The 12775-nt window shown below is 36.6% G+C and overlaps 2 protein-coding genes across 2 annotated transcripts; one reads left to right on the forward strand and one right to left on the reverse strand.

Annotated features, from left to right (window-relative positions):
- The first annotated feature begins 953 nt into the window (after positions 1 to 953).
- LOC110713557 (CSC1-like protein At4g35870) lies at positions 954 to 6229 on the forward strand. The gene is given in 4 exon segments (XM_021892006.1): positions 954 to 2067; positions 2070 to 4749; positions 5357 to 5417; positions 5499 to 6229. Coding segments are annotated over 2 exon segments (2400 nt in total). The 5' UTR covers positions 954 to 1238; the 3' UTR covers positions 3641 to 4749; positions 5357 to 5417; positions 5499 to 6229.
- A 1051-nt stretch (positions 6230 to 7280) lies between these two features.
- Positions 7281 to 7890, reverse strand: LOC110713588 (uncharacterized mitochondrial protein AtMg00810-like). The gene is made up of 2 exons (XM_021892037.1): positions 7738 to 7890; positions 7281 to 7622 (listed from the first exon to the last, which is right to left on the reverse strand). The coding sequence occupies exons 1-2, from the start codon at positions 7888 to 7890 to the stop codon at positions 7281 to 7283; spliced, it is 495 nt and encodes a 164-aa protein (XP_021747729.1).
- Positions 7891 to 12775: the final 4885 nt, after the last annotated feature.

The following is a 12775-nucleotide window of genomic DNA, read 5'->3' on the forward strand; positions in this document are numbered from 1 at the left end:
TTTCCATTAATGAATGCGGGTGAGATGTAATCTGTATGTCAAATTTTAAAATATATCATTATACAAAATTAGTTAGGAATTGATGTGCTTTTGTGACGATTTTCTATTTAGTAGGCTTGTAATGACTAATAATAATGTTAGTGGAAATGTTCGATTTAATACATTAAAAAACATAAAAAAAAAAAAAAAATTAGCAAATAATAATTAAATAAAATAAATGTTCAAAGCCCTTGGGTTGACCGGAATTAAAAATTTTGGGCAAGCGTTGAACATTTCTTGACTTGTAACCTGAAGTGACCTAATCTGAGATGACTCATAACTCGACCCTAATTGACAGGTCTACATAGTAACAAAATTCTATTAGATTGTGAAGTATATTATTTTAACCGATAGTATATAGTATATAATTGGATGTTTTACGCTTTGAGATACTTCTTTCGCTCCAAAAATTTTATGATATAAAAATTAAATTTATATGATAGTTTTTGAGAATTATAATCTAATAATTTTTTTGAATAAAATTATAATTCAATTTGTACTTTAAAATATTGGTATTTTACCGTAAATAAAACTCCAAGCTAACAATTTTCTCCTAAAATTCTATCTTAATTTGATAAAAATAGAATTCTAAACTAATTTTTTTTCAGTCTATTTAAATCTATCCAACGTGGCGCGACAATTGGGGAAAAGTTGGAATGTCAAGTGGCGCTGGCTCGTGACCTGACTAAAAGTTTAGTTTCATACATTAGTTATGTGATATGATATGATTGATTGATATTCAATTATTATAATTTTTACTTAATTATAATTAAAAATATTATCATTAAATTGACAATTTAACATAGGTGCATAGTAAAATTATTTTCTCTAAGGTGAAGTAAACACTCCGAGCATCATCAATAGGGCCCAAATTTGTTTGAGTTAGCTTTATACCTGCTATGCACTCCGTATTTGTAATTACTCGTAAATCTGCAGTCAGATTAGATTAGCAACACAAACATATTTGTTCACCTCCTTTCCTCATCTAGCATCTCCCTCTGACTCTCCCATCTTCTTTCCTCTAATTCAATCAAATTCCCCAACCCCTAATTTCTCTCTCCTTAATTCCCAATTCTACTACTTCTTCAATCAATCTAATGATTCCCTCTTTTCTTCTTCCCCAATTTAAACCCTAATTCCTTTTCCACTCTCTCTCCTCCCCCAATTCACCATTCTTGGGAGGAGAGAAGCTTTCAACAATGGCGGAAATCTCACCCTCTTTACCTCCTCCAACCTTTGACGACTTCACATGGTACGGTAACATCCAGTACCTTCTCAACATCTCCGCAATCGGAGCTCTTTCATGTGTGTGCATCTTCCTTCTTGTTAAGCTTCGCAGCGATCACCGCCGTATTCCCGGCCCTTTCTCTCTCCTGTCGAAGCTCCTCGCTGTTTGGCATGCCACTGCGCGCGAGATCGCGCTCCATTGCGGTGCTGATGCGTCGCAATTCCTCGTGATCGAAGGCGGTACCTTTGCCACCCTCTCTGCTACTTCTGTTGTTGCTTTGTTCGCGGTTTTGCTCAATATCTATGCAGGGAATGCGGCGATGGATGATGTATTCTCGAAAACGACGATTACCCATATTGCGAAAGGTTCGTTTCCTTTGTGGGTTCATTTTGTTTTCATGGTTTGTATTGTGTATTTGGTGCATAGAGGTGTTTTTAAGGTTGAGGAATGGTTGAAATTCACTAGGTTTAGAGATAGTAATGGATATCCTAGTGACCCTAGTGCGATTTCGAGTGCGATTTTTACTATTATGGTGCAGGGTGTGCCTAAGAGTTTGGCTACTGATAAGACTCCCTTTGAGGAGTATTTTCAGTCTAAGTATCCTGGGAAGGTTTATAGGGTGATTGTTCCTATGGATTTGTCGAATTTGGATGATTTGGTGGAGGATTTGGTTAGGGTTAGGGATGATATTTCCAAGTTGGTGGCAAAGATGGATGCTCGTTTTGTGTATGGTGAGGACGAAGAGGAGGGTGAGTATATGGGATATTATGAGGGAGGGGATGGTGTTTGGGGGAAGGTGAAGGGGTGTGGGGGGAGGTGTGTGATAGATTGGGTTGGACCGATGAGAAGAGGTTGAGGAGGTTGCAGGAGTTGAGAGCTGATCTCGAGACTCAGGTGGCTGCGTATAAGGAAGGCGCAGGACCAGGAGCAGGGGTTGCTTTTGTGGTTTTCAAGGACGTGTATACTGCAAACAAGGCTGTCCAGGATTTTGGGACGGAGAAGCGAATGAGGATTGGGAGGTTCTTTTCGTTAACTGAGTTGCAGCTGCAAAGGAGTCAGTGGAGAGTGGAACGAGCGCCTTTGGCAACTGATATATATTGGCGTCATTTAGGTTCAACAAAAGTATCCTTGAAATTGCGGAGGGTTATTGTGAATACCCTTTTGTTATTGATGCTCTTGTTCTTCAGCTCCCCTCTTGCTGTGATATCTGCTTTACAGAGGGCTGGAAGGATTATCAATGCAGAAGCCATGGATAATGCTGAATCATGGTTATCTTGGCTGCAAAGCTCAAGTTGGATCGCAGCAATATTTCTTCAGTTCTTGCCTAATGTGCTTGTGTTTGTGAGCATGTATATACTAATCCCAGCAGCTTTGTCCTATCTCTCCAAGTTTGAAAAGCACCTTACTGTTTCAGGGGAACAAAGGGCTGCACTGATCAAAATGGTTTGCTTCTTTTTGGTAAACCTAATAGTTTTAAGGGGTTTGGTTGAGTCTTCTCTTGAGAGCACAATCCTGAGCATGGGGCGATGTTACTTGGATGGGGAAGATTGCAAGAGGATTGAGAATTATATGAGTGCTTCCTTTTTGGCTAAATCATGCCTTTCGTCACTTGCATTTCTGATTACTTGCACTTTCCTGGGTATATCTGTTGATTTACTTGCGCCAATTCCATGGATAAAGAGAAATCTGCAAAAGTTTCGTAAGAATGACATGCTTCAACTAGTACCTGAACACACTGAAGACTATCCACTAGATTCTGATGTAATTGATACCCTTCGCAGACCTTTGATGTCCGAAGAAGAATTTGAGCCTGCAGTTAGAAATGGTGGAAGGTTGAATGTGATTGATTTACAGGGACATGATCTCTCTGTCTATCCAGTTAGTGGAGCTTCACCCATGCCTAAGCAAAACTTCGATTTTGCTCTGTATTATGCTTTTAACCTCACCATTTTTGCCCTTACAATGATCTACTCCTCATTTGCTCCCCTTGTGGTTCCAGTTGGTGCTATTTACTTTGGTTACAGGTACATGGTCGATAAGTACAACTTCTTATTTGTGTACCGAGTTCGGGGTTTTCCTGCTGGTAACGATGGAAAACTGATGGATACAGTATTATCAATCATGCGCTTCTGTGTGGATCTTTATCTGATCTCTATGCTCATCTTCTTTTCAATACATGGGGACTTGATGAAGCTACAAGCAATATTCACGTTAGGTGTGTTGGTGATGTATAAACTGTTACCATCAGTAAGCGATGGCTTTCAGCCTGCCATCTTACAAGATGTGCAGACTGTTGATCGTGTTTTGGAAGGGCCGATTGATTATGAGGTGTTCTCACAACCTAGGTTTGATTGGGATACAATTTATAGTTGATACGAGGTTTCTACACTTGCAGATTGAATTCCTCTTGTTCATAATGTATAAATCTGTCATGGGTTTGCAAGTGAGTACACGGTTACTACTTTTTTGGTTCATGTACATAATTCTTATTGCTTATATTTAGATATATTCTTTTTACTTCAGTGATTCAGTCGTGCATACATTTCTTTGTTTTCTGTATTTGCTTTTGGTCATTTGCCCCCTTTAGAATTTCACATGCGCAAAAAAAAAAAAAAAAAAAAAAAAAAAAAAAAAAAAAAAAGGTTCTAGGAGAGAAGATTATCCCGAGTCATTAGATTGAAAGAAAAGAAAGAAAACCACCGTATATTGTTAAACTCCGCCCATAAGGCAGTAAGCCAGTAACTAGATCGTCCAGTTACTAGAGAGGATCTCGGTCTTTTCACTAATTCCGAAATGCATTGGATCTGTTTTGGGTAATATATTCAATTATACAGGGATTGCAAACCCGCCCATGTGAGATATGAAGAAACTGGCTGTCAGATGATTTTTTCTGTAATCTAAGGTGGCTGAGACATTAAAACTGCGAATTTATTCATGAGATTCATGTGCAGAACGAGTTATAATATACTTATTTCTAAGTGTAAAAAAAGATGAAAAAGAAAATGAATAGAAGAGAAAAGAAAACAGAAGTTTCCTACTATAAATGAGGATTTGGTCAATGCTTCTCCCTAAATCCACTCTCAACCAAGCAAAACATTCTACTCTTGTTGCTTTAAGAGACCATTATGGCCCAACTCCTACTAATTCCATACTTATAAAGCATAATTATCTCTCTAAAATGTGGCTAATTTTAATCTTTGACACTCCTGTTTATATATGCCACATGAATGTCTTGTGAATAAAGGAGTTAAGTGGCATATAAAGTCATCACCACGACGTTTTCGAGCTTCTTGAGGTGTGTTAAATTTTCAGAGGAGATCAAAGAGAATGAGAGGTAAAGTTACGAAGAACAGTCTAAGGGATTCAATTGAGTTAGAGCAGTCAAATGGCGGAAGCAAGAACCGACCTGTTTGTCCAAAGCCACGTCGCCCTGTTACCGCCATCCCTGAAGTTCTCAAGCCTCCTAGATGCACCAAGAACAGGTTTATATCTATAATTCTCCATGTTTCGTTTGTTTATATACATAAGGTGCCCTGTTCACGTCAAAATAAGATTTCTCATCCAATTTTAGATAAAGTTTTTATTTGGATTTCTCACATATGATTTAAACATCTTGTGATCACGAAGTATATTAATAGTGATTCGAAAATTTGACATAATATGATGAACGTAAGTTTCCGTTTGCTTTAAAGATTTCTTAGCAAATGATTTCGAACCTAAGCTTTCTTAAAATACTTATCCTATACAAATAAATGAAATAATCCTAAAAGAGTAATTAAAGTTTATAAACTCTGTACATCCAAAACTTTAATTAAGGGCATCAAGGGGGTGATTAGAATTTAGAATTCTTAATACTAGTAGATAAATTAAAGAAGTTAACAGATAAAGAAACTATTTTTATTTATTGGAAGATATTGTAATAAATTTCGAATTTTATCTACTACCATAATTACCTACTGTAACACTTTTGAAGATCTTATAACTCACATGAATTCTCAAATCCAAATATGATTGTGCTTTCATAATTGTTAATCTTTTCTCAGCCCAAAAAAAGGGTAAAAGTTTCTTAGTTCTTATGTTGCATTATAGGCCAACAAATCAGCCAAATAGGGATGGAAGGAACACAATTTTGAGCTTGCTAGAAGAAAAGGTTAGCAATTAATGAATATTATCGAGTAATTAGTATTCTAAATTATATCATATCATATCATGTTTAATTACATTTTTGCAGAGGTTAAATGAAGGATATGCATCTACTTGTAGTGGTTGTTCTCCATCCTATTCCGGATCTCCTCCAGGAAGAACGGGTAACCCGATTATCCATGATGTACAGTTCATCCATCAAATGGAGCTTTTCTCTCCTTTGTACAATGCTCTCTGAAAATAAAAAAGTCGGATTCAACTCTCTAGCTAGCCTCACCAAATCGAACGGCATTTATACCATGGTTTTGTTAGGGTAAATAATATAGATAGTCACACACAAAAGTGATACGTGTAGATGTGTTTGATCTCACATTTTAAGTATTACACTCTAAAGTTAATACTCGGCAAGGTAAAATGGTAAATAATTAGTTGAACAAGAAACTATTGTATTCTTGTAGTTTTATGATGAAGCTAATTTTTTATGTATGTATATACAAAGTATATAATAAAGTTAATAAATTTTTTTTTAGATTATGCATTTGGTTTTTTTTATTTGTATAGTAGAGAAAATATATAGTAATTTCTGGAATGTTTTGCAAACTGCAATTTATAACATAGCACAACCAAAACTGAGGATCATGTCGATCAAGAATCAATCTGCAGTAAACAAATTAAACAACAAATTGGACAAAATTTGAGATGGGAGTAAAACAGTCAACTTTAAAGGCAACCAAATATGAAATAACCTTTTTTTTACAGTAACTAAATTAAACACATAGACGATTTCAAAAAAAAAAAAAAAAAAAAAAAAAAAAAAAACATATAGACAACTTTGAAGAAGGGAAGATAACCCAGGTGTTACAGTAATAAGCCCTGCTTGACCTTTGCATTGAGCCCAACCATAACTCTTTCAAACAAACTTCGTCGTAAATAAGGATGTCAATGGGGCAGATGTTGGCCTTCCTATCCCCGTTCCCACCTAAAATTTTCATCCCCAACCCCGCAGCGGGTCCAAAATTCATCCCTATCCTTGCACCGGCGGACACAATTTCAAAACCATCGATCGCCACCCCACCCCACCCCACACCTGGATATCAATCCCCACTAATAAATCCCCACCTAAGATCCGCCTAATCCCCACCCTTTTTAATATTACACACTTTTTTTTAGTTATAATTATACACAATCGAACATAATTAATACAGATTCCAAAATAAAGAATAATTGTTAATATTACACACTTTTTTAGTTATAATATTAGTTTACTACAAACTATTATTATATCAACTATTTTATTTTACATAAATTTTTTTTATATAAAAATAGTATAAAAGTATATATTGTTTTAAAATATATATATATATATATAGGGTCAAATAAGAAGGACCTTATGATGAGTTAAATAAATCTGATATGATTAGCTCAATACAGAGGAATTATTAGAGAGAAAAATTAGAGAGAGAGAGAGAATAGAGATATTTTGATTGCTTAAGGAAAACGGTTACAACCTTACCTCCTTAATACATGCACTAAGGAGTAATACAAGCTAGCTGGCAGGAATCAAAACATTCATGCACCCAAAATAACAGAAAGCTAAATGACAAAAAGGAATAACGGAATAATGACAGCTCATTGGATTCTCTAACAAATCCAATTATTTGGTGTAATTATCCTTAATACCCCCCTCAAGCTAGTGAGGCAAGGATGAAACTCCCAGCTTGCGAACATGATGATTATGCAACTGAACAGGTAGAATTTTGGTTAGAATATCAGCAACTAATCAGCTTGCGAACATGAGGCAAGGAGGCAATCTTCTCAGGCTTGATGGTGCCTTGTTGAATCTGATCTCTCACATAGTGACAGTCAATTTCTACATGTTTAGTGCGTTCATGTAGAACAGGATTAGCAGCAATAGCAAGAGAAACTTGATTGTCACATTTGACACAGTTGGGGGCAAATTCTTCAAGCCTAGATCTTGTAAAAGAGTTGTAAGCCAAGTAACTTCACAGGTAGTCAAAGCCATTGCCCTGTATTCTGCTTCTGCAGAAAATTTGGCAGTGACATGTTGCTTTTTAGCCTTCCAGGAGATAGGAGAATCACCTAGGAATATGCAACATCCAGTTGTAGACCTTCGAGTCATAGGACAACCAGCCCAGTCATTGTCACAATAAGCTGTAAGAGTAGCAACAGAACTTGATGCAAGTAAAATGCCCTGAGAAATAGAACCAACTAAGTATCTCAGCAGCCTTTTAGCAGCTTGAAGATGGACAGTAGTAGGCCGATATCAGGCCTTGAAGATTTAGCATGAACTGAGCCAAAATTTGAACAGAAAAGGCAATATCAGGCCTTGTAATAAAGAGATAGATTAGTTTGCCAAGCAGTCTTTGGTACAGACTAGGATCAGAAATAATATCACCCTTGTCAGCAGTTAACTTTAGGTGACTGTCCATAGGAAGCTTTAAAGGTTTGGCATTCAGCATACCAAATTCTTTAAGAATATCAGTAGTGTATTTGATAAGTCTATTTTATATATATTTTTATTCCCCGTCCCACGGTCATATTTGTGCTTATTTGAGCTCTACGGAGCTATTTTTATTACTAATATACGTTTTCTAGTGTTTTTATAGAGTTAGTATTATTTTGTAGGAATTTGCAGAATTATGATAATTTCCGAGCTAATTGAACCACTACGAAGATATTAGAATCGGAGCGTATTTTATGACCGTATATTTAAAGTCCAAGCCCGAGTTAAAGAAATTTAGTTCGGTGATTAAGGACTCGATATATGAAGAGGTCCAAGATTTTACAAGATTATACAAGTTATTATTACGGACCAAGCAAGTGAAGAAACAGGGGCTAATAAACTCTAAAAGCCCAAGTTGAAACCTGTTGGGCGTGATAAATGGATGGGCCCAATCGGGCAGCAACTGGCTGGGTTAGATGAGGCACGTTTAAGCTGATGGGCTCGATTTCCTTGGGCCTTACTCCAGCTTTCCTTAAGTCGGCTTCTGACTTTAGTGGCCTTGAGATTTACGCAGCTTTTGGGTTATTTTTCCTTATAAAAAGGATAGAGTATTAGGGGGGAGTTATGTAAGCTTTCTATGATTTTTAATTCTTTATTTTTTACGCAAGTTTTTCTTAGTTTTAGTTTTTTTAGATTAATTTAGTTTCTTTTAGTTTTTTCTTTCTATCTCTACTCTCTATCAATTTTATTATTTTGTTTCCTTGTTACTTTAATACTACTATTCTCTTTCTCTTAATTCTTGCTCTTTATCATGTCTCCTTTAATTACTTTGTTTAGTTTAGATTTAATTATGTCTGAGTAGTTTAATTCTAGGGTTTATGGGGATCCATAATTAATATGACGGGATAATTTGTTATTATTGATTATTGGTATTGCATGATAATTTATTATTGAATTGTTTTAATTCTTTGCAATTAGATTATGAATCGAGCAGATGTAATTTGATTGTGAATGTTTAGCAATATTGAATTGATGAATCGAGCAGATGTTAATTTAATATTAAAGGCTATTTTTAATAGGAACTTAGATCTAGTAAATTGCGAGAACCTGTTAGATCTATGTTGATTAATAAATTGCGAGAGCCTGTTAATCATGTTATTTGTGCAATGTTAATTATTAATTATTATGTTTTATCCCAGAATAATAATTATTGGTGAACCTGTGACCCTAGGCCTTCTTATTATTGTTTTTCTCCCTAAACTTATTCTTCATAGTATAGAATTTATTCCCAAAAATATTGGTTACATAGATAATTTAGATTATAATAATTAATTAGGAGTAAAAAGACTTGTTTCCCTGTGGAGTTCGACCCTACCTCCCTATCTACTTTAGTTAGAGGACTTAGGTATTTACTTTTGATTAGGGGATACGACTTTACCCTGTCAGTATTTCTTTTGAGAAAGAAAAAATCCATCTTCTGATCTGTCTATCTCAATACCAAGGAAGTATCTAACTGGACCAAGATCCTTCATATGGAAAGCTTCAGAGAGAAGAGATTTAAGATTATTTATTTCATCCGTATTATTGCCACAAATTAGCAAATCATCCACATAAACCAAGATGAGAGTGAGAGAGTTATTCTGAAGTTTTGTGAAGAGACTATAATCTGATTTGGATTGAGTGAAGCTCAGTTGTAGAAGAGTACAGGACAGCTTATGGAACCACTGTCTTGGTGCCTGTTTGAGTCCATACAGAGACTTGTTAAGCTTGCATACCAAGGAGGAGTCAGCTTTAGGAATAAGAGAGGCATCTGCAACCATCTGAATTCTGCTACCAAGTCCTGTGTAACCTTGAGGCAATTTCATGTAAACATATTCAGAAAGATCACCATGCAGAAAGGCATTGGTGACATCCATTTGAACAACATGCCAAACCTTAAGAGCTGCAACAACTAACAGAGTTCTCACAGTTGTCATTTTGGCAATTGGAGCAAAAGTTTCAGAATAATCAACACCATATTGCTGCTTACATCCAAGAATAACAAGTCTGGATTTATGCCTTTCAATAGTACCATCTGGGTTGTATTTGTTTTATACAACCATTTACACCCAATGGCACTCTTACTAGCAGGTAGAGTAGTTATATCCCAAGTATTATTGAGTTCAAGGGCTTCCAACTCAGAGTTCATAGCCTTGACCCAATGAGAGTATTTCACTGCATCCTTAAAGTGAACAGGATCAGTTTCTTTGGTTAGGGAAGACCAAAAGCAGTTGAAATCAGGTTGAACAGTGGTGAAAGCAAGGTTGGATATATGAAAGCTTGGTTTATTGAGCATGATATAATCTTTGCTCCAAATAGGTAGGTTGTGTGTTCTGGTTGATTTTTCTAACTGGGATTAGTGGAGGGCTAGGAGAATTATTTGGTGTAATGTTTGGAGAATGAGTGGGAGAGGGTGTGTTATGAGGTGTAGAAGGTGAAGAAGAAAAGAAAGGAGGAGAAGGTGTGTCATCAGACTCAGATTCAGAATCATCAAAATCAAAGGGATCAGTAGTTACAGACTCAGACATAGGTTGCATATAGGAATATTGAGAATCAGAGTGGTATGAAAAGATGTGTTCATGGAACATTACATCCCTAGACACAAACACTTGTTTGGTGAGCAGATTTTTTTGTCTGTAACCCTTTTGGGTTGCAGGATACCCTAAGAACAGGCAAGGTACCCCTCTTGCTGCAAATTTATCAGTTGGGTACTCAGGGTTGTAGGCAAAGGCCAAACAACCAAACACTTTTAAGTGTTCATAGTCAGGCGGTTTATGAAACAAACATTCAAATGGAGTTTTATTATTGAGAACAGGTGAAGGAAGCCTATTAATTATATGTGTTGCAGTTAGAACACATTCACCCCAATACATCAAGGGCAGGGAAGCTTGAAATCTCAGAGCCCTTGCTACTTCTAGAACATGCTTGTGCTTTCTATCCACTCGAGCATTTTGCTGAGGTCTTTTAACACAAGATGTCTAATGTATAATGCCATGCTTGGCAAAGAAAGACTGAGAGGGGCCTCATCAAATTCTAAGGCATTATCAGACCTTACAAACTTGATTTTCTTTTGAAAATGGGTTAGAGCACTAGCCTGAAAGGTTTCCAGGGTCTTGAGAGAGTCTGATTTGTATTTCAGTAGATACACCTAAGTGTTTCTGCTGTTATCATCTACTATTGTGAGAAATAGTTTGTACTTGCCCATGGAACAAACTTTATATGGGCCCTGGATGTCCATATGAATCAACTCAAAGGGTTCTTGAGCATGTGAATTACTCAAGGTATATGAGAGCTTTGTGAATTTTGCCATAGGACAAGTAATACAAATTTGTGTGTTTTGCTGAGTGTAAGGTTTCACATAGGAAATATGCTTGAGTTTTCCAAGAGAGGCATGCCCCAATCTGTTATGCCAGAGAATAAGAGAATTAGAATTATTAGGCACATCCTTCCCATTATTGCATTTAGAGGTGAGAGCAGTTATCTTGCTTTTGAGCAAGATGTCCTGTACCCAGGAGTCTGTGAGGTGATTCACCAGATAGTATAAACCATCTCTCATTCTTCCCATGCCTGTGATTTCTTTTGTGACGCTGTCAAGAATTAGACAATAGTGTGGATAGAACTGAACCTCACATTTGCTGTTCTGAATCAGCTTTTAAACAGATAGAAGATTGTGTTTGAATAGTGGCACACACAGAACATTTTCAAGTTTAAGACCTGTCTCAAGGATAGAAGTTCCCATGTGAGTGATTGTTGCTTTATCACCAGTTGGAAGGTTGATCTTAGGTGTGATGTGCACAACTCTAGATTCACTCAGATTATTTAGGTGAGGAGTCATATGATCTAATGCCCCGGAGTCTATGATCCATTCATTTAGACTGACTGCAGCATGACATGAAATCATTCCTAAGAAATGTTCTAGTTCTTCATCAGTTTTAGAATCTTTGGTCTGAGTTATTAGCTTAGGCATCATTTTAGCTAACTGCTCCAATTGTTGAGGTGTAAACAACAAACCTCCAGTGTCTGAGCTGGTGTGCGCAGCAGCTGCAAGTCTAGTGCCTGTATTCTTAGATCCAGAATTCCATCTCTGAGGAGCAGCAGATCTAGATCTATTCTGAGAGGTGGAAGGATTATGCTTAGAGTGCCAACTGGGATAGCCAATGACAGTCCAGCACCTGTCACTTCTATGACCCTTAACACCACAATCAGTGCACACAAAGGATCTGCCAGCTCCAGCAGGTTTGCTGTACAGAGCCATTGCATCACCAGAATTTTTATTGAGATTCAGGACCTCTCTCTGAGCTTCTTTTTGCTCCAAAGCAGCAGCAACAGTTTTTGCTTAGGGTAAGGGGGTCATGAGAAGTAGCTGACTTCTCTGAGGATTGTACACTTCATCTAATCCATTTAAAAATTGAAATAATTTTGCTTCTTCTCTCTGAGTATCAGAAGCAGACAACAAGGATTGCACTTCTGGGCTAGGATTAGAAATAGCAGGAAACAAATTCATAGCATCCAATTCTTCCCAGATTACTTTCATCATAGTATAATATTCATTCACAGGCATTGAATTTTGTTTTATTTCAAACAGATCTTTGTTAAGTTTGTATTTTCTGCAACCATTTGTTAGAGAGAAACGTTTCCAGATTTAACCAAATTTCTCTGGCAAAAGTCATGAACATAATAGATTTCTTAACATTAGAATAAACATTATGAGTGATCCAGGCTATTACCATATCATTGCAGGTGTTCCAAAGTTCAGCTTTCATTTCATCATCAGTTGGTTTTTCAACTGTGCCAAGAACAAATCCAAGCTTGCGTTAGGAGGATAGATTAATCTCCATTGTTCTGCGCCAAACTCTGTAATC

The sequence above is a fragment of the Chenopodium quinoa genome, unplaced genomic scaffold (genome assembly GCF_001683475.1).
Source record: "Chenopodium quinoa cultivar QQ74 unplaced genomic scaffold, ASM168347v1, whole genome shotgun sequence".
Taxonomy (NCBI): Eukaryota; Viridiplantae; Streptophyta; class Magnoliopsida; order Caryophyllales; family Amaranthaceae; genus Chenopodium; species Chenopodium quinoa.

Excerpts from the sequence above, each read along its gene's own strand:
- LOC110713588 (XM_021892037.1), bottom strand. The coding sequence starts at position 7,890 with ATGCTGAATGCCAAACCTTTAAAGCTTCCTATGGACAGTCACCTAAAG. Across the intron at positions 7,623-7,737 it reads GGCCTGATATTGCCTTTTCT|GGCATTTTACTTGCATCAAG; the intron begins GTTCAAATTTTG and ends TCTATTTCTCAG.